Source organism: Atractosteus spatula, chromosome 8 (assembly GCF_055471065.1).
Source record: "Atractosteus spatula isolate fAtrSpa1 chromosome 8, fAtrSpa1.hap1, whole genome shotgun sequence".
NCBI classification, from domain to species: Eukaryota; Metazoa; Chordata; class Actinopteri; order Semionotiformes; family Lepisosteidae; genus Atractosteus; species Atractosteus spatula.
In genome coordinates this window covers 39,648,596-39,676,473 of record NC_142713.1, presented here as the reverse complement: position 1 = coordinate 39,676,473, position 27,878 = coordinate 39,648,596, and the positions used below count along the sequence as shown (strand labels likewise).

Here is a 27,878-nt window from a genome sequence, read left to right as displayed (position 1 = left end):
CACAAAAATATGCTGCTAATGTACAATGCATTTCCCTCATTGATATATTTAATGTATTTAATATTAAATAAAATATATTTTGTGTGACTTACAGAATTGCATCCATACAGTACATACTTTACCCGCTTCTAACCTAGCAATATTAATTTACATCTCCAAAAAGCACAAATAATGAATTTGCACAGTTATGTTTGTAATTAATGGTTGTTGGTGATTTCTGTTGTGTTGTTTCTCATTGTTCTAAATTTTGTTTTTGTACTGTCAATTTTATGCAACCCTAGAGCAGAAAAACAAATGACAGCAACTGAGCAACGTCTATTTTGACTGCTCATTAATACATCACACAAATATTACACTGGTTTGAACTTCTCATGTGCAGCATTACTCAGAAATGACACACACAGCATTAATCACCCCTAAACCAAATCAGAGGGTTTTAATTGAGGCTTTGGCAGAAGTCTTGCCAGCCCGCAGAATACATGAGAAAACAAACCTTAAAGAGTACAGTACAGTGTAAGTGTATAGAAAGAATATATTTGAATTCGCTCAACCTCTATTCCCACTTGTGCACACTGCCTGCTACCTAGTCCAAAAACGTTCTGCATATTAACTGGCACCAAATACAATTCGTCTTGTGATGTATTAATTTAAGAAAAAAAGAACAAAGGCAGTCTAAATGCCGTCGGAAAGAAAAGTAAATCAACGACTGCCATCCCCCGTTTGCTTCTTTAAGCAGCAAGATTAAAGAAAGCCACTCAGGCTGCTCTCTAGTATTATTAATACTGAACAATGGACATTCTTTGTTCCTCTTGAGACTCCTTCATTCAGTCAGACTGACTGAAAAGGCCTTCTGCAATCACTGTGCCTTAAGCTCTATAGGTCTTAAATTATTCTGTGTAATAGCATGAATTTTACAAGCCATTAACCATTTGAGGAGAACTGATAAGAAACAGTTTGTCATTGATCCATGAAAATATCTAAGAACCTTTATTGGTAAATGCTTAGTCAATAAGTGAATAAGAATCCACAATTTAACTGGCAAAAGCACAGTAATGTAGTTATTTTACTTTAAATTTGACAACTTAACCACTACAGGCTATTTTTTTATTTTGTTCTCATTTCAAAACACTTAAATCTGTGTGATGTGTTTCTGAAAATGACAACCCAAAACACACATCTTCCAGCAAGTGCAGTCACATTCACGTTTAACATCATGTCAGTTCAGAAAGCCAACCCTCTAACTAAGCCTTGCACTTTCTGCACACTGCATCCGGTATTCTTTTAATTGCATTTTACAGAAATAGCTAGGCTACACTTTCAATCCAAAACAAAAAAAGTTATAATTAAAAAGAGGTTCATTCCAGCGGTTAAAACGACTGCTGGCAACTGCATTTAACTGCAAATGTACAGTACAAAGTAAGTGCAGAGGAAGGACAGAGTAACCCAAAAGCATGCGCTTTGTAAAATCTGCCACAGCTCAGTCAGCACTTTGTGGTTTCCTCTAGTTACGATGCTAAGCAAGTTTAGGGAGACCAGAGAACTGAGACAGGATTAGACAATGTTTTTAACCTGATGATAGTTTTAGAACACAAAAATGGCTAGACCTTACCTGCACTAAAATTGACTATATTTGTATATATTAAATCTCTTATCTCTTTTTATGACTCAGTAAGTATTATGGAGAAGGCTCTTGCTTCGCCAATATTCGCTCTTACCCATTATATTTCCTGTAATTTCCACTTGAGTTTACATAACGTAATGCTCTGCAAAATATTTGTAAAACATAGTCAGATGAAAAGCTACACATCATTTCACACATTTCAAAGTGGTACTTGCTAAGAACTACAAAACAAGTAAAGAATTTTTTAACCAGGAGGATATTCCAAGAAACACAGTACCTTCATGTTTTAACAGGCTTATCTAAACAGTACAGTGTTTATCATATTTTCTAAGCATGTACATTTCTACATCAAGCACAGACACCTCACATTGGAGAATGAAATGTACCGTATTTGTAATCAAATTCGTAATCGTCATGGGCACAGTGAAAATGTTCATGAGGAAGAGAAGCAGCTTCATTGTTTTTACAAATTTACTGTAAAACTATTAAATTAAATTGGTTTCCTTTCCTGGATAATGTTGTATATCTGAAAGCTGCCTGTCTCCTTTTAAGTAACAGCTTTGAAATCAGATCCTACCAGCTTCTTTCTCTGCTGACATGGCAGTACAGAAGACATGACCCCAAGACTGAGAAACATCAAAATAAGGCAGCTTATCAAAGCACCGTCTAAGCCAGCAAATGTTTGTAACAAATTGCAAAAAAAATTAAAACATTGGGTTGCTCTAAAGAAGTTCTGAAGATGAGAAACAGCACCCAGCCTTAGAACAAGTCAACCTAGGGATATTTCTTCTAGGTCAGGGTGACTTTGTAAAGACTTGACAACCAGTTATTAAGAGGAAAGTATCCAAAATCAGTGAAACCTCATGAAACTTTTGAAGGTCTGCCAAGAAAGTGATTGATTTTCCTTCAAACGTCTAGTATTTTTTGCAATGACTGTGCCCATCTGAAGGCAGAAAGCAGAAAATCAACCGTCTTAGAGCAGGGGTGGAGCATTTGAAGACCACAATTGGGAACCCCTATCCTAGAGTCTAAGAAGCTTAATTAAAGTTTTCTCAACTGGACATCATGATACCGATGGCTGAGGCTGATACTTCAGAAAGCAATGTCATCCTGAACACCCTCAAGCTAAAATCCCAACATTAATATCGAAAACTACGCACAAACAGGCCACCAAATGTTTGGAATAACATACTGTCTGGAAACCCAACCATTGCCACTTAGTCCTCCAAATAAAACCAGTTGTAACAGAACTAATGTCTGGGGCATGTGGTGACTGTGGACAAAGCCAGGGAAGTGGCAATTGTGAACCCTTGAAGACCTTTTTTTTTTACAAACCAACAAAAAATAAAAAGGAAAGAAGACTTGTCAATATCATGTGAATTGCAAAACCAGATTCACCACATTCCCTTTCACCTCAGTGCAGACATTGATTTAAATCAAGAATTGAAATCTTCTTATGCCCACAGTTTATTTGCCTAATACGTTAGGTGATATGGATAAAGCAAACTGCTTATAATAGCAACGGAGAATTAAATGCTCCATACTCCGATAAGCATAAGAAACAATGTCACCTGCTTCTTATGACGACCGACACTCGATTCCTAATTGTGTCAGGCTATTGGCTTCAGAGCTCCAATGGTGAAATCACTCAATATTACATTAATAATATAAATGCATAACTCATGCAATGGTGATACATGTTTAATTTGAGTTAACATATTTTACTATGCAGTATTTTGTATTTTACCTTATTAAACAAGCTGATTTTTACTGTTACTGTTTTTTTTACTGGTTTTAGTTGACGTCTGACCCAATGTCTGGACTAGAAGAGAAGAGAGCAGGCCCACACGTTGCATCTGCTGTTTTCTTGTTTTCCTATAATTGTCCCAATAAAGTTCGATAACCGTTTGATAACCGTCCAGTGAAGCTCTGTTTCCTTTATACAAATGCCTGCAACCTTAAACCAAACCCAGGATTTTGCACAATGTTAGGACATAACCACATACTGTACAAACAGGCTGGCAATCATCATGTTCATTAATACAAACATAATGACTTACAGGGAAGGATCTCAGATTACAAATTAAGCAAAAATAGATCAAACTGCCTGTTTTAAGTCATACCTGTTTGTTTTAAGATTGGTCAATGCTCACTTTGTGCCACAGGGCCTAAGTCCTCATGCACAGTACTGTATTAGAATTCTTGAATATGTTTCTTGGATTAAAACATGTTGTTGAGAGTTTGACATACATCACTATCCAGAAAGCATGCTTAGTCAACGGGCAGGCACACTACTGACTAAATATTTCAGTGGAAGTGAAATAGGGGATCGTGGAAAATAGGATATTAAATCTATATCCCAAGAAAGCTTATAAATGCAGTCACTGACCTGACATTTCAATAACACCAAATTCATATTTCATGATTCATAATTTAGTATTTCAGCAGTAGTGGCTGCTGACATTATTAGTTCAAATGTTTCATAAATCTTGAATTCTGGAGATACAGGGCAACCAGTCTAATTGCAAGACATCTGTTAGGCTTTGTTTCAAGGCTGTCTGGTTCATAGTAGATTGTCACAGGGAGGTCACAGCTGTCCTGCTCACAGCTGTTGATACACACATATCTATACACTCTACTACTAATATCCCACATTGAGACATACAACAGACAATGGAAACATCGATGCAGCCTTAATTTATTCAATAAGCTTAATGAACTCTAAGATACAGTCAATAATTCAAACTGTAGACAAAATAAAACTTGGGAAGTGACCATTTGATTGTTTAGGATTGAAATAAAGACTTAATTACTTAAAAATAAAGAAAAGAAATGAATTGCCATCGGGGACCATCCGAAACACTTCCAGGGAAACGCTTTGAAATTCAACTCAGCTTTGATGAATTATTAATATGGATTCCTTGCAGTTTGTCTTGTGCGATGTTCGATAGAAATGTTCGTGCTTTATGAGTAAAAACATTTTGACTCTGACATAAAGCTAGCTGAGTTGCTAAATGCAGGATCACAGTTTTCCATGAAATACCAAAACAGGAACAAGTTGATCTATTTTAACAGTGCCACAGTAATCCAAAAATTCTAAACAACTGCAGTACATGTTGAAATACATGTAGTACTTAAATACAATACAGATACACCCTTATATGAATTTAAGTGAAAGAAACATCTTCAGTTCACAGAAAAAATAATGTATTTTGTCTTGAGTCTTTAAGAAATGCAGCCATTACTTTTACTTAAATTAATTAAATTGTACATGTACGTATTACATAATTACACTACAGACACATCCATGTCTATCCTGACTTTTGAAAGGTCCCACGCCCATCCTATTTGAATAGATGGTCCAGCATCATTCATTTACTTCCCTGAAAAATACTGTAAGGATATCCTTACAGATTTAACAGCAGCACTAAACAGACAGACCTATTCCAGTGGCATATTGTAATACTTAACAGATCAGGAGACTGAATGTTCAACCTCTCAACACATTTTAAATAGACAGATATATATTAAAGGAGACAAACTTTTAACTCAACATTAGTGCATTCCCTGAAATGAATATGAAAAATTGGCTAATTTTATCTGCTTGTGTTATTTGTTCAAGCATTCACATGAATATCCCATGAACCAATGCCTTATCAATGATTAAACACACTATTACCTACATCAATTTTAATTTGGTGGATGATATGCTCAAATATCACAATTAAGTTCCTTTATAAATGTACAATATAAGAAACCAAGTTAAGACACCTAAGAAGAAGATCTTATATTTCGTACAAAAATGAGCACTGGACTGACTGTTTTATACCTAGCTGTCAACTCAAATTATATCTATTAGTTTGCCATTTAGGACAAAATAATGTATTTTTTTTCTTGTAGTATTTTTCCTAAAAGAAAATCTGTGGCCCATCTATACATCCCATATTTTTGTTCTTTAAAAATCGGTTATGTATAAGGATAACACTGTGGAAAATGTTTCTTTTTGAGTGGTTTTTCACTCCTCCATTCACAATGTTACCGTTAAAAACTTTAAACTTATGAAAACCGAGCCAGTTCTAGTCATCACCCTTTCACAGCCAGGCAACATGGTACATAGACATGTTTTCTGTTTTACTCTCCGAGTTTCACGTGAGGTGCTCTGAAAAAGAAAATGTGTCCAAAATGGCTTAAATCTACTAACGCGTCAAAAAAGCAAGACTTAAAACAATGATGCCTTAAGAGGTTTTAGCCTCAATATTTTGCACAGCAGACGTCTGCTATTAAATGACTTCACGACTGTTGCAAGTGTGGGTAATATCTGCATCCAAATCCATTGGATAATCCACTTCAAACAGCACTACCAAACACTGAATTCCTATGAGAAAAACGGATATAATTAGCTTAGTCCATCATGGATTCCTACTTACTCCAGCGGAATTAACGGTAATATAATGCCCTGCTTGACTCTCTTTGAGACCGGATATGTTTATTAACTTTAATCACCTAACACTACTGGCTCGACTTAATTTAACTTCTACTAGCTAGGGAGAAAAGAGTGAACTCGCCATGAATGACCTCAGCAGACGCCTGGAGGGATTTGCTCAAAAGAATTTAAATACTTAAATAACATTACCAGTCAAGCTGAGGTCTAGACTTGAGGGATCGGTCAATTCAAAGGATTGAATGCAAAACTGCACCAGATACAGCTGCCATCATCTTAATGGAATATCGATGAATGCCATATAGAGCCAACTGGTGATCTTTCACAACCTACTTAAGTCAAGTAAAGCTCAATTTCCATAATTTGCTAAATTGCTGTCTACACATCTGGAGAGAAGAGACAATAAAAAAGAAGTCATGGGTATATAATTGAGTCAAAGACTTTTTCGAATTCAGCACTTTTAAAAATCTAGACTCACTACTCTTACAAGTCAGTTTCGGTCAAGGGGCTTGACAAGGGAGGTCATTTAACTGGGGAACCAATGAATAAGCCCGTTTTCAAAGACTGTAGCTCCATTTACATCTTAATTCAGTTCTTCAGATACAGCAACTGCATTTCTTCTTCGTACTTTTAACTATTCACTCATAGAGATGTACTATTTTATGCTCTACATTTTCAACAAATAAAAAACCTAAGTAAATAAAAACGTAAACACCGAAGTAAATTAAATGCATCAATAGATGCATTCATGTACCTGAATAATATGATTGACCTGAAAGAGATGCTAACAAGAGTGTTTCAACCTTTTCAGTTTCCCAAAATAATATAAAGTGAAAGTGGGAATTATTTAGATTATACTTATTAGACAGCTTTGTTCAGTCATCCAGGAAACAGCTTATTTTCCCTCATTATGACATTTTTCAGTTTATTGTATTGGCAGAAAATATCAAGAAAGAAGCATGAGATGGTTATAGTGGAAAGACATGCTTTCAAACAGCACATCTATGATTATGCAGCAAAGCACTGCACAAATTAGTACAGAAGGAGACTATGAGAAACTAAACCTACTGGACAAACTTATAATGCTTACTGCATAAACAACACAAATGTATCCTGATGGCAAGTAAATCCGCATCACAACAACAGGGCAAATGACAGTACGGTAGATCAGCAGACCCATTAAAACAGCCTTAGGGAATATGGCTAAAGCTGTACAGCTTTTGGAAGAGGTTAATCCAGTCTGTGAGGGATTAGTCTTAGCCACAGAAGAGGGTCTCGCACTGTATGTGTCTGCCATTCATTGCAAGCTTCTCCAGCCAAATATATAAACATTCATCTGAAAACCACACTGAAGACTGTGAAACTTGGTCAACAACCCAAGGGCTCTGCAGAAGCTAAAATAAATAACTGTCTAAAACAAGGACTTTGCCCTGCTCTGCACCAACATCAGTGCTATAGATTCTCATCTGGCAAACTGACATTTTGTTTTAAGTAACGATCCCTGCGTATTTCTCCAATCAAGAAAACACGTTAACAGAATGTAGAAGACATGACTGATGAAAATTGTACATTACAGTAACAGCTAAAAGCCATACAGGGTTACCACATCATCGACATACTGAAAAAGATGCATAGCCCTATCGTCTTCCCTTAGACGTGCAAATGAATCATTTCCTGCTGTAAACAGTATTCATGAAACGTTGGGTGGCAAGTGAAGTGAAAAAACAACAGGAAGCCAAATAAGTTGCTATAAAACTCACCAAATACAGGAGTTGTATCTCCTATAAATTAACTCGTAATTCAAAAGAGACACAACTTCATGCAAAAGATATACAGTAAAAATAATCAACAGGACCAGTTAGATGTACTAGTTAGACTCTCATTAATAATGGCTAACAGTTATGAAGATAACTGGAAATCTAGTCATAAACAAAACAGCAAAAAGGCCAATAAAGTGCATTAACAGACTGACCATTTCAGACCACACATCTTTTCAAAGTGTTTCAGAAAGTTAAAATCTGCACAACAGTGGACAGAAATAGGTTGCCTATGACTTTTCCTGTTCTCAGTGTATTTCAATCATAACAGGTGTGACACCGCAGCACTGAAGCCCATAAGATAGAAACCTGTAGCCCGGATGAAAGAAACATGTTTCCTATACATCTGTAACGTGAATGTTATACTGAAACTTCCAGAAACAACACTAGTAAAAGAAAAATAAAAAGTAAGCCTGTACTATTGGGCTGCGGTAAACCTCTGCAGGTAATTTAAGGTCATCAAAGTACCCCACCCCATATATATACACATCTGTGTCCAAAACAATCAAAGAACCGACAAGCACTCCCTAATGTTAACTACAATACAGGATTGTCAGATGCGTGCTCACCAGAGAGTCAGTCAAAAAGAGACTTGCTGGAGAGAGAAAATGTATATTCAGTGACAGAAAATATAATATATGAAGGAATACTGGAAAAAAGTTGTAAAACCAACTGCACAGTCAAACAGAAGATGACTAACAAGTTTCAAATTGGAGTTTTGAAATTAATGGTCTATTTTTGATATATACATGAGCACATGTTTATCAATATGTATTGAACTGATGATAAGATAACAGCTAATTACATTTATGACTAGATGGAATTGTTTATCACATTATTGTTGTTTCTTTTGGAAAAAGGAGTTCCTCTCATGTGGAATGCCAGCAATTAAAGAATAAGGAATTATTTATATGAGACCACTGTCTTACCAGAGGTGAAGAACTAGCCTGATGAAGACTTGTGTATGCCATTAACAAGTGCAAACAGATGCATTATTTTAATAGAGAAAGTATGTGCACAGTTGCTTTGGCTATTTTTACAGATTATTACCGGATACCACCTCAATAATTTGGGGGCACGCGTTCTTTTTCTTTCTTTTTGGAATACAGGATAAAGTCAGCTCTCATAGCAAACTGGGTCTTTAAAACAAATGGTAAATGATTCTACTCAGAACCCACAGCCTATGGTATACCTTTGAGTCCACAGAAAACGAACGCTCAAAGCCCCCCTCTTAAGACAGCTTATCTCCACCAAACAGAGCCCATGGCCAGTGAATGCTGTTTGCAGGAGTGGAATTAACACTGACGCTACGGCACACAAGCTGCCCGTTTGACATGCCAGCAGGAGAGAAGGACTGCAGAGCAAGCAGCACAGCCTGGACCAATAAATATCGGCACATTAATGTTTTGGGCTATTGAAAAGAGATGGATGGTGACACACGATGGAAAAGGCTCGAATGCTGAGCCTGCAGACCTGTGTGTTACACCTCATGGCTTTGTGCAGTGGAACTACAGCAGGACTGGACATCCTTACAGTTCAGCTGTCAAAGGAAAGACAGAAAAAGTGATATATCCAATCTCATACTTATAGGTGGTACTATACTTATACTTATAGGTGGTACTATAAGTATTGCCAAAATGTTTAATTAGTCTTTCCATGCACTAGCCATCATATTTTTCCAGATCCCTATGTTTATTGGCAGCTGACAAAAAGACCATTTTAATGTATTGAAAAGTGCTTCCAATTTATTAAATAGATCTAAGAAACATTTAGTGCAATAATTGAAGATGCATTGCAATGTAAATGTTTAATTAACTGCATAAACAACATCAGGAAAGTTAGATTAGCAATAAATTGTATGAAATGCAAGACAATGCTCGGCCATCCATCACTAAGTTAGGTTTGCAGTCAGGATCCAACAGATCTGGACCATTGATCTGGTTAAAAAAAATTAGAGACCACAAAACATGAGCCAGGTTTCAGTGTGGGAACTCATGCCATCAGTCTCAACAGGGCCTGAATAAACCTGCTTTATGTATGAAGACGTAAATTACGAGATATTTGGCATCTGCCTTCCCTATAGAATGAACACCACAAAATGCACGTTCACTAGCCTGACAGAATCTGACAAACACTCCTACTGACTCCTCGTGCATCACAGCTCTATCACTTGAACTACCTGACATCACTGACAGGACCATATTACCTTTTAGCTGATCTTTCAGCTGTTTTTTTTTTCTGTGTAGCGCAAGAATACTTTGTTTGTCATTCCAGTAAGAAGACCTGCTTCCTAGATTTATGTTTATGGCATCCTATGGAGGAAACACAATTACAGTCAAATAATGAAAACCACTTCCAAAAGATAAGTCATTTTATATTGTTCAAGACTTGTTAACCATTAACTAAGTGTTGACTTCAAGCTGTAAATCAAGTCCCTCACAGCTCTTGGGTCCTGAGGTACTTTTTGTGTGGACCTTTCATGATTTCTCCCTGTCTGGTTTCCTCCGAGTTCAAATTTAAAGTTGTGAAACAGCCAAATAGGGGCTCTGTCATTGTGAAGTGAAATTTACAGCGCCTTCTGAGACCAAAGTTGAAGTCATGATATCAAACCCTATACAGTTATTTTGAATATCTGTCATCATTGCAATATTTCAAGCAACCACACTGTACTTTCCTTCTGAACAAATGAGTATTTGTAGGTGGGCAAATATTTGAGTGATATATGGAGTGACAAGACAGAAGAAATCAAATGCAAATTAACCGATCCAGCCTGTACCAGGTTGGTGAAGAGCAATACCCATCCCCAGTCTTCACTAACTGAATCCCATCTGTTAATGGGAGATGTGCATAATGAATGGAAAGGAGAAGTGTCTTGATCCGGAGCCTCTTGTTAATTATGCTGCTGTCAATAACTTAGAAAGTGTGCCAGGGGCGAGCTGATGCAGATGTCAGAATGTGAAGATCAAATAAAACTGGAAATGGACAATCACAGTGGAAATAATTTCATTTTGGTCCAATATTTACTAGGAACTGATTTCTACTGATTGTACTGTTTCATATTGTAATGGATTGGTTTAAACTGCACATCAGATAACATTTACTAATAATATAAAGATTACCCACTGAATGTAAACTATCAAAATTATTAATTGAATCACTGATTACTTTAAAAGTGATGCAATAATAAAGCAGGCTGTTCTGGGATTTGAAATGTGAAGTGGAAGGTACTGCTGATTCACTGATCTGAAGATACCAGTTGAACGTTTTCCACTCGAATTTCCACTAGTCAGGGGAATTGGGACTGACTGCAAAAAAAAATGAAAGGCACAAAAGGTGGCAACTGTTCTCGAGATATATAAAGTATTTAGCAGTAACTTGTTCTAGTTGAGATATGAAATTTTCTAAATGTGAATTTCATTATCACTCATTTTACGTTGCAAAACATTATAATAACGAAATACCTGATATCTCCTAAAATAATGAAACATGCCAATTTAAATATAAGTTGTGCTAAACTTACAACAACGTAACATTGAACGTGTATGTATTGAAACAAATACAAAATGCTAGCTTTTGTGTTGCGAAATTCACTGAATTCACTTAAGAGGAGACACTAATCCCCATGAACAATAGTAACGGCTTGAGTTGCCTTGGTTTAGATAACTGCATGGTTGTAACTTTACACAAAGAACCAGCTCACCACGGAAATCTGTTCATCGGTTTGTTGAAAATGAAATCCTTTTACAATATTCACAATCCCAGCAGTGACTGACTGATGCAGCTACAGACAAAACACTTTGCTAATGCTTGAGACAGAAAAGCACCTCTGTTTTGTCTGTTCAGTAATTCAAAATGCTGTTCGGTGCTTACCTCGATTTTGTTTACGGTTTCACAAGCTGTTCTTACAGGTGATTACTTTGATTGCTGATTTTGAATATTGATGGTTTCCTAATCTGGTAGTGATACTGTCATACACAGCTTCGCTGATTTCTCAGTGTACTTATCTCTTCTCTGACCTCCAATTCGTTTCCAAACGCAAGCCCCTGGCACTCTTTTTACCGTAATTGAAGAAATAAATGTGCACAAAAATCTTTGTATTGGGTTCCTTTCCCTCAACGCGGATGAAATCTTAATCGCTTCACAATTGTAGGTAAACAGTATACTTCTGTCAAATACATTAATTCCAGCAATATTCTGGTGTGTCTAACCCGCAAATTAATCACAGATAAATTAAAACGAGTTCCTAAAGATTCAGAATTAAAGTGAAGCATGATCTAGCTGTTATTTAAAATTGTCTATATGCTGACTTAACTCTACCACAGATCCAGTGCCCGTCTATGCATCCGATTTGTTTACTTGAATTACTTTATATTAAAATGTATTTAGGAGTTGCCAGTTGATTGATGTGGTAACATACTGTGAATCTCAAGAGTTTTGTGAGATTCAATGGTTTCCTTTGCTGTTCTCCACCTCCATGCAGTGGCTTTCACACTTCACAGAGCATGACATCAGAGAGCTTTTCTTCAAATTCATATTCCAACATACATTCCCCAAATAATATCCCCCCTTCTTTCTAGTATTATCCTGTATCATGCATTATGGATACAGTATAATATGTAGGATATAATACCAGACAGTTGTTTGAATTGTTTCTGATACATGTCTGTAATCTGTTTATAATACTTTCACACTGAAGAGGTAATGTTCTTCTCCACTGTCAGTCTTCACACATATGACATGTTGATATGTTCATTAACTACTGGAGGATGGAGTCCTATGACAGACATTTTGCCAGCACTTCTGCTATTACATGGATTTATTTTTCTGGGCTTCGTCTCATGGATTGCAGGTCATATTGAACAATAAACTGACTACATAGTACCATCTAGTGGTCTGTGATCTGCATCTCAAACTTCTATTCCCCATATACCAGGGGAAACTAATTTTAAGAAATTAAACAAACTAAATGTATAATACAGTCATCATCATTTTGATTTAAGAAGTGTCTTGTAATAATAAAAGTGAGAATTATTAAAATAATTCCTGTGAATAAAATGATACGCTCTAATTTTATATAACTCATTTAAAATTCATCCATCCTTTTTCCAATTGCTGTATCCAGTATAGGGTTGTGGGGAACCGGAGCCTATCCAGGCAAGAAACTGGCAGAAAGCAGGATACACCTTGGATAGGATGCTATTTCATCACAAGTCACACTTAGACATAAATACATACCTGCTCACACCAGGTCCAGTTTTCCCAGAGGCCAATTAACCTACCAGTCTGTCTTTAGGCTGTGGGAGGAAACATATGCAAAACTGGAGAGAACATACCATACAAACTCCACACAAAGAGCACCGCAGGAATTGAACCCAGGGCCCCAGCACTGTCGTACACTAATATTAACTACTGTATTACCATGCCTTGCTCTCATTTAAAATCAATGATCTCAAAGTGTTTTGTGGCACATAAACGTCCATAAATCCAGACAACAAAGAGAATAAATGCAAGGAAAAAAAAACAGGCCACACAGGCCTTTTTGTAAAAGTAAGTTATAAGATTATTCAATAGTTCCAAACATGTCTGAGTCCCTGGTTTCTTTGGAATGGTGTTACAGAAGTAGTTTTAAGTTAATAAAATTCACATAGTTACATATGTACAGTAGCATATATACATAATAACATATTTGAAAGTGAAAATACTGAAAAGGTTGTTTATTTAAGATTAATGTAATTTCCTACTTTACATCATTTTTGAAACATTATCAAGTTTTCAAACAGAGTTTTTCAAGGTTTTGATGTAGTTTTCCCATTCTAACCTAATACGAATATGGAGTCATGCTCCAATAACCTAATACAAAATAAGCACATGTATTTACTGATGTATGTTTTTTTTATTTCTGTGCTATTTAATGGGTGGCACAGAGGCACAGTGGTTAGCCATGACCCCTCACTGCACTGGGGCCCTGGGTTCAAGTCTGGGCCTGGGGTGCTATCTGCATGGAGGTTGTGTGTTCTCCTCATGTTTGTGCGGGTTTCCTCCCACAGTCCAAAAACATTGCAGAAGGTTTACCGGCTTTGGGTCAAATTGGCCCTGATGTGTGTTTGCATCCATCTGCCCTGTGATGGACTGGTGTCCCATTCAGAGTGAACATTGCCTTGCACACTTTGATTGCTGGGATAGGCTCTGGTTCCCCTGTAACTCAGAATTCGAAGAACTGGTTAGAATATGGATTCTAACGGTTCTGTTTAGTTAGCTCTCTTTGTGTGGTAGATTATGTGAAGAAGGAAAATGTACAGCACTACAAGGCAGGCTGATAACTTTAATATTTAATATATTAAGTCTCACATGGCAGAGGCATGAGTACAACAATGAATTGGTGTGAGCTGTCGTCTGTAAGCAGTTTGAAGTCCCTTGATCACAGCCCAAAAGTCAGCATCTGACAGATAATGCTTTAATTCCTAGTACTCCTTTAAAGTGCTGCGGGAGTCTAAAACCTGCTTAGCGAGTGAATTATTTTTGTCAAATGTACATCTAGTCTCCGCTCCACTGCTGTCTTGCTCAGATCCAAGGTATCAAATCTCAAAGCTCAACAGAACCTAAAACAATGCAATACAACCGCCTTTGGCTCAGAGGTCATTTGTGACATTAACAAAGCATGTAACCATAACATATCAACATATCAGCATATGTTATGTAATCGTAGCCTATCAGAGTGCACATCATAATGTGAGATGATTTTATTATTTTAAAAACAACTCTCCCTAAAGTTCTACCTTAGAGGTTAGTATTTAAATTGAACTCTCTGGGTGTTTAAGCTAATGTGTGGATTGAGAACAAATTAACGGTTAGAAGTCAGAAAGTAACCTACTGATTAAATGAGGCAGTTCAAACAACAATGACATAATTAGTGGGGTACCACAGGGAGCTGTGTGAGCATTTTCTTCATTCTGGCATAACCAGTACACCTGACAAATTCACAGTTGATTTTAAATGGGAACTGCAAACACTGTAGAAGCAGCAGAAAAATAGCAAAAATGCAGGACTTGGCAAACGTAAATAAAATTGAATTTCAACAAGGAATTCCATGTGGGTAACAGGAAGGTACATTAAAAACACAAGATGATACATGACACTGATTTGAAAGAAGGAATAATCTCATCATTGTTATTCTCTAGACAATGTAAGGAAGCATTTTATAATGTCAACAGAATGCTAGGATCCATAGGGAACTCAGAATTATACAATGCACTTGTAAGACCTTATTTACAGTGTTATATTACAGTGCTACACCAATATGATAGGGTAGATTACCATGCAGAATCAGTTAGAACACAGTTCAAGCTCCCACATAATGCAAGTTGACTAAACTATTTTAGGAAGAGTGTAAGCAGAGACAAAAAATCTTTCTATGCTAAAAGGAAATAAGATGTGAGGGGGCAGAGTCAAAGAAGGTGAAACTCGAGCAGTACGTTCAAAATAAAATAGAACATCCTAGAGCCCACATTGTAAGGATGGGTAAAAAAAACAAACTAAGATATTTTCACCGTAAGACTTATTCCAAAGTTGGCTTTTCAATGAAAAGAAAAGCGCTGCACTAAAGGCAATAAATTAGATTGTCTTATTCACTTGATTTTTATAGGAACAGCAAAACTAAAAAGATCAACAATGGGATTAGAAAAGATGGGGTGGCTATGTAACTTTAAGAATAGATGTTTAGTGGGCTTCTAAATATGGTGAAAGAAATTATGCTGATCATAAAGCTTCAGAATTGTTTGTGGAACATTTTAAAGTAGTACTGTACTTGACCTGTAAATAGAAAAGCAGCTCACAATCAGTAGTTCTTGGATGCTTTTACTGCATTTGAGAATATAATGATTGGTATTTTAAGTTATCATCTGTGAGGTTATTGCAAATTATATTTTTATTAGGTCTGCTCAGTTTTGGGCATTATATTTTTGTGACAAGTCTGTAATAAAAAGCAATAGCCTTTATTCCAAAGCAGGGATCTCAAACTCAATTTAAGTGTCTTATGGTTTGTGAACGACACAATCAACCTAATTATTTTCTGAGACATTTTTCTTTGTATTTTATTGTTGATTATTCAAAACATTCACCTTTAGTTAGATATATTACAATTAAGTAGCTCATTAAAAAAGAAATTAGGGCTAAACTTTGTTGAGGAAAGCTATGAAAACAGGCCCCTCAGGAACTGAACTGGAGAACCATGGTCCCTAAAAGGCTAATGCCAGTTTACTTTTTATAATATGTTAATCAGAAACGTTAGTGCTTAGCAATCTTAGCAATCTTAGCAATTGTGTTCATCATCTTTTCAAACTGATATCACACTCAAGCCGGGGCCTGTGGCTGCTCTACTTGAGAGGTCGTTTGAGGTGCAGTAGCTAGAGAGATTTGTGTCGCTCTGTTATCAAGCTTCCAATCTGATCTGCAGTGCCCTACTCCATGGGCTGGAGCTCATGTGTTGCCCTCACTGATTAGAGCCTGTTAACAAAGTCTGTTTTATCACATTGGTGTCAGTAGTGAAAGGATGTGACATCGATTGGCTTGCCGTGGTCCTTACTGGGGGCCTGGAGGGGGAGAGAAAAAGGCAAGCCTCACCATGAAGACAGGAGATCAGATCAGAGCACTTTATTGGCCATATACAATTTCTTGTAAAGGAATTTGTCTTTTCGCAAACCCCAGCTTGCTCTCCAAGAGACACAAAGACAGGGAAAGAGAAGCTTGGGGTCAGAGCGCACGGTCAGCCATTTATACGGCGCCCCTGGAGCAGTTGGGATTAAGGGCCTTGCCCAGGGGCCCCACAGAGTAGGATTCCTCTGCCGGCCGCGGGATACAAACCGGCAACCTCCCAGCCACAGGCACAGATCCTGAGCCACAGAGCCACCGCCCCGCCCCGGAGTGACGTGATGTCTCAGAGGAGGGTGCAGCTCACAGTATTGCAGGGAGAATTAGCTGCAATGGACTCGCTGGACGAGAGGAGGCATCTCCTCAGGGGCAAATCATTGGAAGCCAGTGATGGGCCACAGAGGTCTGAGCTTGTCAGCGCCAATGCTGTGATCAGGACTGGAGGCTGAAGGGTGACTGAGTGATGCCCAGACCCAGGAGTCTAGGAGTGAGCCATGCTTCTTCTACATGGATGATGGATGATTATATTGTATCATTGTCATTATTAATAAACCTATTAACAACAGCATAAATAAAGGTTAGATTTCTGCATTTAATTGAGTTTAAAGAACAGTTAAATTTTCTCCTGCTCAGAAGTATATGCCATATACAGGCAAAATAAAGCAACAGAGGATATTCTGAGGTGGCTTGATATAAGCATTCAAAATCCTTAAAGGTATTAACACTCAATCAAGGGGCACAAATGGAAATGAAGAGGAAGTGTGTCAAAGCCTTGTGGGTGTCTAAAACAAGCCGCACAGCTATGGTGATGAAACTGATTCCATTGGATTTTTCAAAAAGCTATCAGGAACCAAGGGGGTAAGATAAGCCAAAAGGCTTGTACTCTTATCTCTTTATATGACAGAAGTTGTGTGTCAAGCAAACAAAAATCAGAGATTGCATGGAAAACTCTTATCATGCCCATTCATAAGTCAATATCGCGAAGCTTTTATGACCATATTGATCTCCTTGGTTTTTCAATGTTTGCTTTAAAATTAAGTGTATTGTAATATATACACATAGTACAGTACACTAATTATATATTATCCATACTAATAAAACTATAGTGTACTAATAGTGTATTTCAAGTGTACTGATCGTACTGATAGTACTTTTTAGTGTATTATTGCACTATCCTTATTTTCTGTTCTGTGTATATAAAAATAAATGTTTCTCAGATCTGATCTCAGCTGTTTCCTTGTCTAATTCATTAATTGCTATGAAATCATTATGTTCCCCATAGCGGGAATAAGGTTCAGGTTCAGTGACACTCAATTTGGGTCCTAGAATTGTAGAGTTGTAGCTGTGTAGATTTTATAGGTAACCTGAAAGCCATGCAAACTAAATACCTGGCTAACAATGACAATATCATAAGCTATTGGCAATTAAGTCAATATCTGAATTATTCTATTAATCCATTACGAAATACAACAGGCTCTGTTGGTATCCATGAGTGAATAAGACTGCTACAGTACATGTACTACAGAACATTTAAGCTGTGACTGTGAAAGAATAGAACACAATGCCTGATAAAGAATAAAAAAAAAAACATTTTTAGTGTGTTTTGAAATACAGCCTCACAGTATTCCCTGATGGAGTGGATTTGGTAAGACAGGACTGCAAGGCACTGTGGTCCTGTACTTGTCTAGAGACCTCAGCTGGACAGCCTTAATACTTGGCAAAATCATACAACAAAGGAGGCATTGCTTCATTCACATACATTTTAATTAATGGATGTAGTAGGTATCAAGAAGTTAAAAAAGAAAAGGAGGACTAGAGTTTAGGGTCTCAAAATCCAATTGATTTTGGCCTGAAGTTAATATATTATTATAAATACAGTTATATATTGCAATTATGGAAACGAGTAACATGTGGTAATGATATATCTCCACTGAGCTATAAATCAGCTATAAAGATATAGGTATTGACCCATATATTGTCTTAATGGTCAACAATGCTTCCTTTTGCAGAACCAAACTGGTCAACCACCACCTTGTACAGTAAATACAGGAAGTTGCGTTTCATCTTGACAATAATGGAAACCATTTCTTAGCTAGTTACTTCCCTGAAAGACAAATATACAAAAACACTACCTGGCCCTTGAGGGAGTGGGGAGTTCCGTTTTTTTCTTGAGACTCTGTCTCACACACAGTTTTAATTTCAAACAAGCCAAAAATATCAAATATCTGACCTGTCACAGACATTCTAATGTCTTAATCACCATCAGATATACCTGTTCTTATAAAATTAGTGATAGACCCAGAAATGTGACACCAATGTGGCCAAAACTGTAAGAGGCCATGCTTAAAATCTGAGAGCACTGTGCCATTGACCATCAGGAACAGTGAGACTGGTATAGATGGCATCCATGATGGACCGTTGTCCCCTGATCACATGCAAAGCTTTGAGAAGACTCAAGGTTCATGGTAGAAGTCAGGGATGGTGCTATAGGGTATCATGAACATGTGGTCTTTATCCCAGTGACCAGAAAGGATGTGGCATCATCGTAACAAAACAAAGCACTTAAAATGATTCTAGAACACAGATATAGTTTCTGTGTCACTTCTCCATATACATTAAAACTCCTTGGGCTGTAATTAACCCATATACTATACAGAACTATACAGCTTACCATTCAGCTAAACTCTCATTCATAGCCTTGATGGACATCACCAGACTTTCTTCGTCTGCACATCTGGTACCACCAAAGTCAACCTTTAGATTTTGAAGCAGATCATTATCATAAGGATGCAGCTTACCTTTAGGACAGGTAATTCATCAGCTTGAACATTCATTCATGAAGAGCTCCTGTCTATCTTTTTCCCCATCTAATTGGCACAGTATCTAATTCCTTGTCTTGGTCCCTGTCATGAACACATAGATTTCAGGTTTCCTGTCCTGTGGAAACCTGGAAATACACACGTTTCTTGATAAAAGTCACACTTCTATGTGCAACGCCAATGGCTGCAGGTGTTTTGTCTCTTTTGGATGTTCATTTTTCGAAGGTCTTCACCTGTAAACCTCAGCATAACACATCTTGTCTTCTTATCTGAGAAGGGACTACCTTAGAGGCTCAGCAAAGACCACTTCAATTTCCTAATGGATTTCTGTTTGCTAAAAAAAATTGCTAAGGAGTAAGTTTTCAAATAAACCATCAACAAATTTCCTGTATTAAACATTTATTCCTCGTCCTAGGAACCAATTCACCAATGCACTAGTTTACCCGATTGTGTATGTTACGACTTCTACTTTAGTCGATATTTGCAGGTTTATTCTGTAGAATCTTAAAAATTCGTATATTCGGACTATTCTGACTATTTTTGTAGAGAGAACTATAAACCTGACTTTTTTTTTATTAATGCACGCACTAACTCATTTAACCTTTTGTGTGTACATGTTAAACTGTAACTTCGATGCTAAACGAGAAGAGAATCTGGAGTCACCACGTTTTTAGTGCATACAAATCATACACGTTTTACGGTAAGACCTTTGTACCCGGAAATGGTACCTATGCAGTCCTCCTCAAATCAGAAGCGACTCGCTGTTATGACTGACACTGCTTTAGTCCAATGATGTTGCCAAACAGACTAATACAGACGGCGAAATATCCTATCCTAGTAAGGAAGGAGGAGCGCAGCATGGTTTCTGTGAATGGTTGTGTTATTTTGCAGAGAAACAGGAAGAGAAACTGGAGTAAAATGTCTTTTGTAAAGCCTCTTCTTGATGCTGTTGAAGAAGCCTAGTCTGGTTAGCTTGCATTGGGAACTGAAGACCTTCCAGATGTAGAGATCGCAAGATACTCTTGCGGTCTAGAACGTAAGCGGACAACCAAGGTAAGTCCCAGGGCGAATGGAAGTGTGAATCTCTGATGTCCATCGCGGATGACACCTAAAAACAAGACTCGTATCTGTGTGCAAATGTCTGAAAATGTTTTGAATGTATGTTGATTTTTTTTAAGGTTTGTGTTTGGCTTCAGCCACAAAATTAATAAATAACGATGCTCTGCATACCTTCGGGAGTGCTGAAAATAAAACCGACCTGTTCAGTTTCGTTTTTAAGATCATTTGTTTTTACATCCTTACTTAAGTTATTGAAAATAAATATTGAATAATCCAGTACAGTCGGTGTATGTCACTAGGTACAAAAGCTCTTGTAACGATCGCATTATTAGTACTTTATGTAACATTTCATTGTTTGTAATTGAATTTGCCGGTTATTATTGTTGACTTTGTGCATTATCGGTTTATCAGCCTTGTACAAATAGTAGCTTGTAATGCTGTCTTATCGCATTATTGCCGCAATAAGCTGTTGGCAACAATTATATGAGTACGAAAGTCAAGTCAAAACTGGCATCTTATCTTCAGATTCTGCATCAGCCTCCAGACACTGAATACAGTGTCTCAGATGCGTGGAACCGAAGGCGAGAGTCCCCTCAGTTCGTCTTTTGAAAATCGCCCTTTAAAATCCATTTGAAAACCGCGTGACGTTTCCGTTTATAACGTTTGAATAAGACTTTGCAACCAGTTTTTAATCATCATAATCCAGTCATACGATTAACCAGTTAAATCGAGAACCAAATTTCTTGCCAGCAGCCATATCACCCTGCAGCTCCTAGCTGGCAACCCCCTGAAGCTCAAGAGGTGTGAGCCTGGTCAGTACCTGGATGGGAGACCTCCTGGGAAAAACTAAGGTTTCTGCTGGAAGAAGTGTTAATGGGGCCAGCAAGGGGCGCTCACCCTGCAGTCTGTGTGGGTCCTAATGCCCCAGTATAGTGACGGGGACTCTATAATGTAAAAAAAGGTGCTGTCCATCGGATGAGATGTAAAACTGAGGTCCTGAATCTCTGTGGTAATTAAAAATCTCAGAGCATTTCTCGAAAAGAGAAGGTCGTAACCCTGGTGTCCAGGCCTTGACCAATTATTGGCCTAATAATAATAACCCGCATCTCTGAACTGGCTTTTCCAATGCAAAGTGGATTGTTTAGTTTTATTCTGGGGATACTTACGTTCATTTGTAGTAGCAAATTTAAATGACTAGTTCTCAGACATGGTAGTTCTCTTAAAAAAACTAGAGTGAACTATATGGGACAGTGGTTTCCAAGTTAAACATATGTAAATGAAATTAGTGAAGCATTTGTTGCATATGCAGAGAGGGTCAATCAATGGTTGAGTGATGGTAATCGCAGGGCTCTGAAGTCTCGCAAGATAGGACCAAATCTCATGGTCATGGAGCAACATGGAAATTTCAGCAAAGTTGTAGAGGCTCTTGATTCCATTAATTAGTTTTTGTATGTGAATAAAAGAAACCATGAATACAAGTACTGCTGCCTGCGATTGCAATTTTTTGTGGAAATTGTCCTCCATTAGGGTTTTGAACCCTTGAGAGTTTGTTCGTAATTGATGTAGAAGAAAACGCAGGGCCTCCTCACAGCTGAACTCTCGGGTCACAGACAAATGCTGTGTCCCTTTGTTTCATGATAACGGGCCTGGAAGCCACTTCATTTTGAAAAAAGATCTATTGCCTTAATGAGCATGAAATAATAAACAGTGTCTAAATGGCAAAAAGAACACAATGCTGGCTTGATGCAAACAGAAAATGGCAATTATCAATGTGTTTCAAGCACAAAGCTCTTCCTTACGCAACATCAGGGGTAGCCTACAACTTTCATGAATCCTATATAATCAAACTAGCTGTTGTCATATAAGGTCTTGTTCAGGATAATGTTGTGTAGTTACAATAATAAGAACGCTTGTTAGTTCACAAGCTAGTACAGTAATCTAGCTGTTACATAGCTGGGGGGGGGGGGGTTAACGTGCCACTTTGTCATTTGAGGGAGGTTAGCATCCAGCCTAAGCTTTTTTCTGCAGGAAACCCCGATAGGAGATGAAAATAAAACATGATTGTAGTTGTACTGAAATGAAGCGCAGGCAGAATAACTATTGTGCTGCCTCTGTCCCCACCCAGATCCCCGGTGGTCCCAGTTTGTGTTCCAGGGTGTGACAAGGTTTCTGCAAGGTGTTTTAAATGAGAATGTCCCTGGCACAGAGAGTGCTCCTCACCTGGGTCTTCACGCTGGTCTTCCTCATCATGCTGGTGCTGAAGCTGGATGAGAAGGTCAACTGGAGCTGGTTCCTCATCTTCCTGCCCGTCTGGATCTTCGACACCATCCTGCTGCTCATGCTCGTGGTTAAACTGGTGGGCCGCTGTAAGCCCGGCTATGACCCTCGCAATGAAGCCCAGCACTTGAAGAGGAGGGTGTGGTACATGATAGCCATGCACTTAAAACTGGCCTTCTGCCTCACGCTGTGTGCCAGGCTGGAGCAGCTCACGGTCATGAAACTGACTTTTGTCTTCATTCCGCTTTGGGTCCTTCTCGTCGGGGCCATGGTGGAGCTCGGGTACAACATCTTTCATGACAGGAGGGACTAAAGTTGGCATGAAAGGAAGAGGAAACCCAGTGACTTCTCTGCACCCAGCTTTCTCACAGTGAACTGAAGACCGAGTCTTCTGCCTGATTTGCTGTTATGAACACTTCTTTTCCTCACAGCTGGTGGAGAGCAGTATTAAATTGCTGATGGTCAGGAGGTAGGCATTCATTGGCACGTTTCGATTTGAGTCAGGGTGCCGGGAGCAGGCGTTTTTCAGAAATATGATGTTTGGACTTCAGTCTTGTGATGGCATAAAGCCATGATTGCTTCAGGTGTGGCAAGAAAAATATAAAAAGGGGTATTTTCACATCAGCATTATTTTGTATACTTAGCTTCATTTAACTGATGTCAACAGTTATTTTCTGTGGAAAGCATAGTCTCTCAAGTTGTTTTCAAAGATGTGGTCTCTCCCAGAATGAATGCTGTTACTTGGAATGGCAGATTAATGCAAAATAAAAAGCTTGACTTCCCTGGACCAGGAATATTGTTCATTATTTTGGGCTAGTCATACGGACAATTTTTCGATCATTCTAATATGTGTATGTATATATTCAGGGACAGTGAATTTAATATTAATATCAATGTCTGTTCTGTGTATTCCATGAATAAAGTTTCATGCCAGCATTGTCCAGAAAAGAATATGATTTTGTATTATTACTACTTATGAGAAGCTATTAATGAAGACATAATTTTCATTTTGTAGACAGTTTGGGTAAGAAAAAAGGCAAGCAGAGTGAGAGGATTGGGATATATTATATATAATTTCAATAAAGGGGTGTTAAGTTCAGTTAATTGCCTTGGCTAAAAAGTGCCATTCTGTAGATTGAATTACATCAATTGTGGCCTTTCCCAGTTCATTCTTAAACAAAAACATTTCACTTTGAGTTCTTTAACGGTATCCCGACTTGACCAAATCCCCATATTAAAAATCTCCTTCACAGACCTGAAAAAAGATCTGTCACACAAGTGCTGGGATTTGAACTGCCCAGACTGTGTAGAAATAAAATAGATTGGAACATGTTGAATGGTTGGCAAGCATTGTTTGGCGTAGTATTGTTGCCTCGTAGAACTGGGACCCTGTGTTCCATTTGGGATCTGGGGTGCCATCTTCATTGGGGTTCGTGTGTTCTCCCCATGTTCAAGTAGGTTTCTTTTGGGTGCTCCAGTTTCCTCCCACAGTCCAATCGCACACTGGTAGGTTAATTAGCTCCTGGAAAAATGGGCCTGGGTGTACCCGTGTATGTGTGTGCCCTGCAGTGGACTGTTGTCCCGTACAGGGTGTACCCTGCCTCGTGCCCATTGCTTGCTGGGATAGACTCCGGCTCCCCTGCAACCCTGAACTGGAAGAAGTGGTTAGAAAATAGATGGAAGGATAGGATGGTGGGCGTGTCAAAAGGACATCTTTCACAGTGCAGATTTTGCAGAGGCATTGCCATCTACTTTTTCCTTGAGTCTGGGGTCATCACAGTTGAAAATGTTACTGGTTTTGCTCTCCAACTACGGTTTTTACTTAAGTACGTAGAGAATAGGGGGTTAGGTTCTGTGATATACTCATCAACGGGTAATATAGCATTCCGATTTCACCCTTAAAAATGACCAATAACATGCATTATAGTTAAACATATGAAAGTGAAAAGTGCTCCTTCCAAGACTGAAGATGTACATTCAAGCCAGAGTCCACCTATGTTCTACACTCTAAGAAGTAGAAGGTCAACAGGTCAGTACTCAAAAATAGACGACCAAGCGAGGTGTAAACTGATCAGAGAGACCACAGAGAATCAAAGGGGAGCTTCGAAGGACTTGTCACAACTACTGTATATCCCCAGCTCTCAAAAAGTCTGGGCTGTATAGGAGGCAAGCAAGAAGCCACTAGTCAAGAAGGCCAACACTCATCTCTTGTGAGGTGTGTAAAACAATACAGTGGAGATTCTGAAGCCATGTGGAAAAACATTTTGTGGTCTGGTGAAACCAGGACAGGCGTTTTTGGCCTAAATGCAAAACATAACATTTGACAAAAGCCCAATACATCACATCAGAACACCATTCCTACTGTAAAGCATGGTGGAGACAGCATTCTGTTATGGGGGTGCTTGTCTACAGCAGGGACTGGAGCACTGGTCGGGATCGAGAGGAAACTGGATGGAGCGAAATACAGACGGATTCTTGAAGAAAACCTGCTGTTCTCTATAAGAAAGCTGAAATTGGGAAGCAAGTTTACCTAACGTGACAACGACCCTACGCACACAACCAGAGCAACAATGGAGTTGCTACAGAAGAAAAGGTTAAATGTTCTCGAGTGGACCTGTCAGAGCCCAGACCTCAATCCAACTGGAAATCTGAGGAATGACTTGAAGGTTGCAGTTCATCAACAGTCCCCTTGTAATTTGACGGAGCTGTTCTGTAAGGAGCAATGCGCAGACGTTGCTCCATGTGCCAAATCTTAAGTGTGCCATGTTGGTGCAGACCTATCCAAACAGAATTACGGCTATAATTCAAGAAAAGAGTGCTTCCACTAATTACTAACTCAGGGGTGTGTACACTTATCCAACCAATTTTTCTAGGTTTTCATTTTGACTTTTCAGAATGTTTGAGCATTTCTTTTTCCAATTGGAGATTGTGTTACAATGTATAAATACGAGTAATATAAACTCTGATTTAATGTGTCTTGATTATGGGTTGTTAGACTACAAAATGTATTATTTTGGAAAGGGCTGTAGACCTTCTTTAGGCACTTTATATGTATTACTATTAACTGTAGTGTAAAAGCCTACAGCGAGTCCATAAAGATCACCACATCGAGCTAAACAGGATGTTCTCTCATTACTGTACCTCAAGGGTTTAACATCTGACCAACCAATTACTGTATGTAGGCTACAGCTCAAAAGCTTTCACAGACACATATGTACATAAGTTTCACTGCTTCGTTTAAAATATAATTATCTCAGCTTTTAAAAGTGCAGTATTTGTGGTCTATAATCTAACTGGAAAAAGTCTTAAAAAACGTTGGTATACAAGCTGTATTATAGCTTTTAACCTAATGAAATAAAAACAATTTGCAAATAAATGCATTAAACAATTGTGAATAGTATATTTTGAGTCTGTTTAATTTAGCAGATGATTGGTGTTCACATTTTGGACTATTTCCTGTATCTTACACACTTTCACATTAATGTCAAAAATTCAATTTTATCTGTCCTCTCATATGAAGCCTATGAATAAATAGAAATCTCAGTTTCTTTTTCGTATTATGTGGTTATAATGCTTAATACTCAGATGTATCCTTGCTTATATTTCCTAACTTAATACTTTGTTCAGGCAGTTTAATTTCATGTATGAATTGGACATTATGATAGATGTGTTCCTCACTCACAAAAATCTGCTTTAAAGTGGTGCAAAATAGAACAGGAGCAGTTATTTGCAATAAGCAGGTATGTCCTAGACCCAGGATCCTTAGCTGAATCTGCACACACTGGGGGAGGGGAAACAATTCTATTGAAAGGTGTGAAAAGAAATGGATTTATTCCTTTCTTCTTCTACAAAGGTCACACTTGGTACTGAAAGTGTTATGAATGTATCTGGAAGCAGCTCCTCGGTGCTTAGAGTGAAACGATCTAAATATATTTAGTTTATCATCACACCTTAACGGTTAAGCTCGCAAGCTTGTAACTTTTACTGCACCAAAGAAAGTTGAAATATTAAAGTTAACAATAAAGGACATAAAATGAAGGGAATCATTTCTGGTTGCAGTTGACAATACGTGCAATGTACCCCCCCCCCCCTACACACACACCTATAAACTCACACAGGAATAATACACGCTTAATTGTATATTGAATAACAGATGCTTAAGGGAAACAGTGTAGGATAGCCCACATTTGCTTTGTGGGTTCACACACTCAATGACTTACCAAACCAGGTACAGTTGTAATACCCAAAATTCTTCCATCTTTGTTCTGTTCAATAACTACGAATGGGGGCTCTGTCTGGCACACAAGTACTGAAACTTCAACCCTTTCACCAGACATCTGCCTCTTTAAGTATGTGTAGCTTGTGACCACATTGTACAAAAACCAGATCCAGTTCCTGGGAGCCTTTAATACATATTTAGTACCAAAGACAGGCTGCAATCCTGAAGATCAGAACTGCTGATGCATCGATGTACTCACATTGCAGCCTTAAATAAGGCACACAGGTATCCCAAATGGGCATAAGGTACTTCCCTCAGAGTATAGGATGTTTTCTGATCATTACAGACTGTACATCTCATAGCTATATCTTTGCACTGCATGAATCTCTTTTCTTTTGAAAAAAATATAGTGGCTATATTATATATCAAAACTGGCTAAAGTGCACAATATTATACATGCACATCAATCAGCTGCAGGACTAAAATGCGAGTCAAACAGGCTGTGGGACTGGTGATCAGGGTCAGCTGCGAACTGCTCGAGGGACTGACGAAGCGGAACACTCTGCAGCCGCAAGGGAAAGTGAAAAGCTGTCCACCTTGTTCGAAAACACGAAAGGTCTTGTGTTTGTAACAGGGAAACAGATCTGGCCAGTTTACAGGAACATCCCATGAGAAAAGCAAACACTCAAAACATGAATGCTTATGTATAGTTTACAGAAGCCGCACTGCAGCCAGACTGTGTTTATCTCACTGAGTATCTTTCAGGTAAGTATCCACTTATAACACTTCAAATGACTAACTATAGATCTGGGACGGCTAATGTTTACATGCCATCTATCATGCACTGTGTACTGTAGTTAGAGGCCTCATCAAATTCACCATAGTCTCAGCACTGTGTACGTCTACACAGTACAGTTACTGGGAACCAGAATCCCCCTTTAATTTTTTTTTAAGTTGAAGTGGTTAAAATGAGAGCATC

At 38.2% G+C, this 27,878-nt stretch overlaps 2 protein-coding genes across 3 annotated transcripts in view; one reads left to right on the top strand and one right to left on the bottom strand.

Annotated features, from left to right (window-relative positions):
• The window catches only part of phtf2 (putative homeodomain transcription factor 2), a 93,508-nt gene extending 81,597 nt beyond the window's left edge, over positions 1-11,911 (bottom strand). Inside the window, exon 1 of one of the 2 annotated variants that reach the window (XM_088923726.1) lies at positions 11,750-11,911. The gene's annotated coding sequence lies outside the window, so the exon portion shown is untranslated. The remainder of the gene's footprint in view (positions 1-11,749) is intronic. The other variant, XM_088923727.1, reaches the window with a different exon arrangement.
• An 8,281-nt stretch (positions 11,912-20,192) lies between these two features.
• tmem60 (transmembrane protein 60) lies at positions 20,193-23,628 on the top strand. The gene is made up of 2 exons (XM_088923588.1): positions 20,193-20,397; positions 22,529-23,628. Exon 2 carries the CDS (start codon positions 22,589-22,591, stop codon positions 22,991-22,993), a length of 405 nt encoding a protein of 134 aa, XP_088779714.1. The 5' UTR covers positions 20,193-20,397; positions 22,529-22,588; the 3' UTR covers positions 22,994-23,628.
• The last annotated feature ends 4,250 nt before the right edge of the window (positions 23,629-27,878 follow it).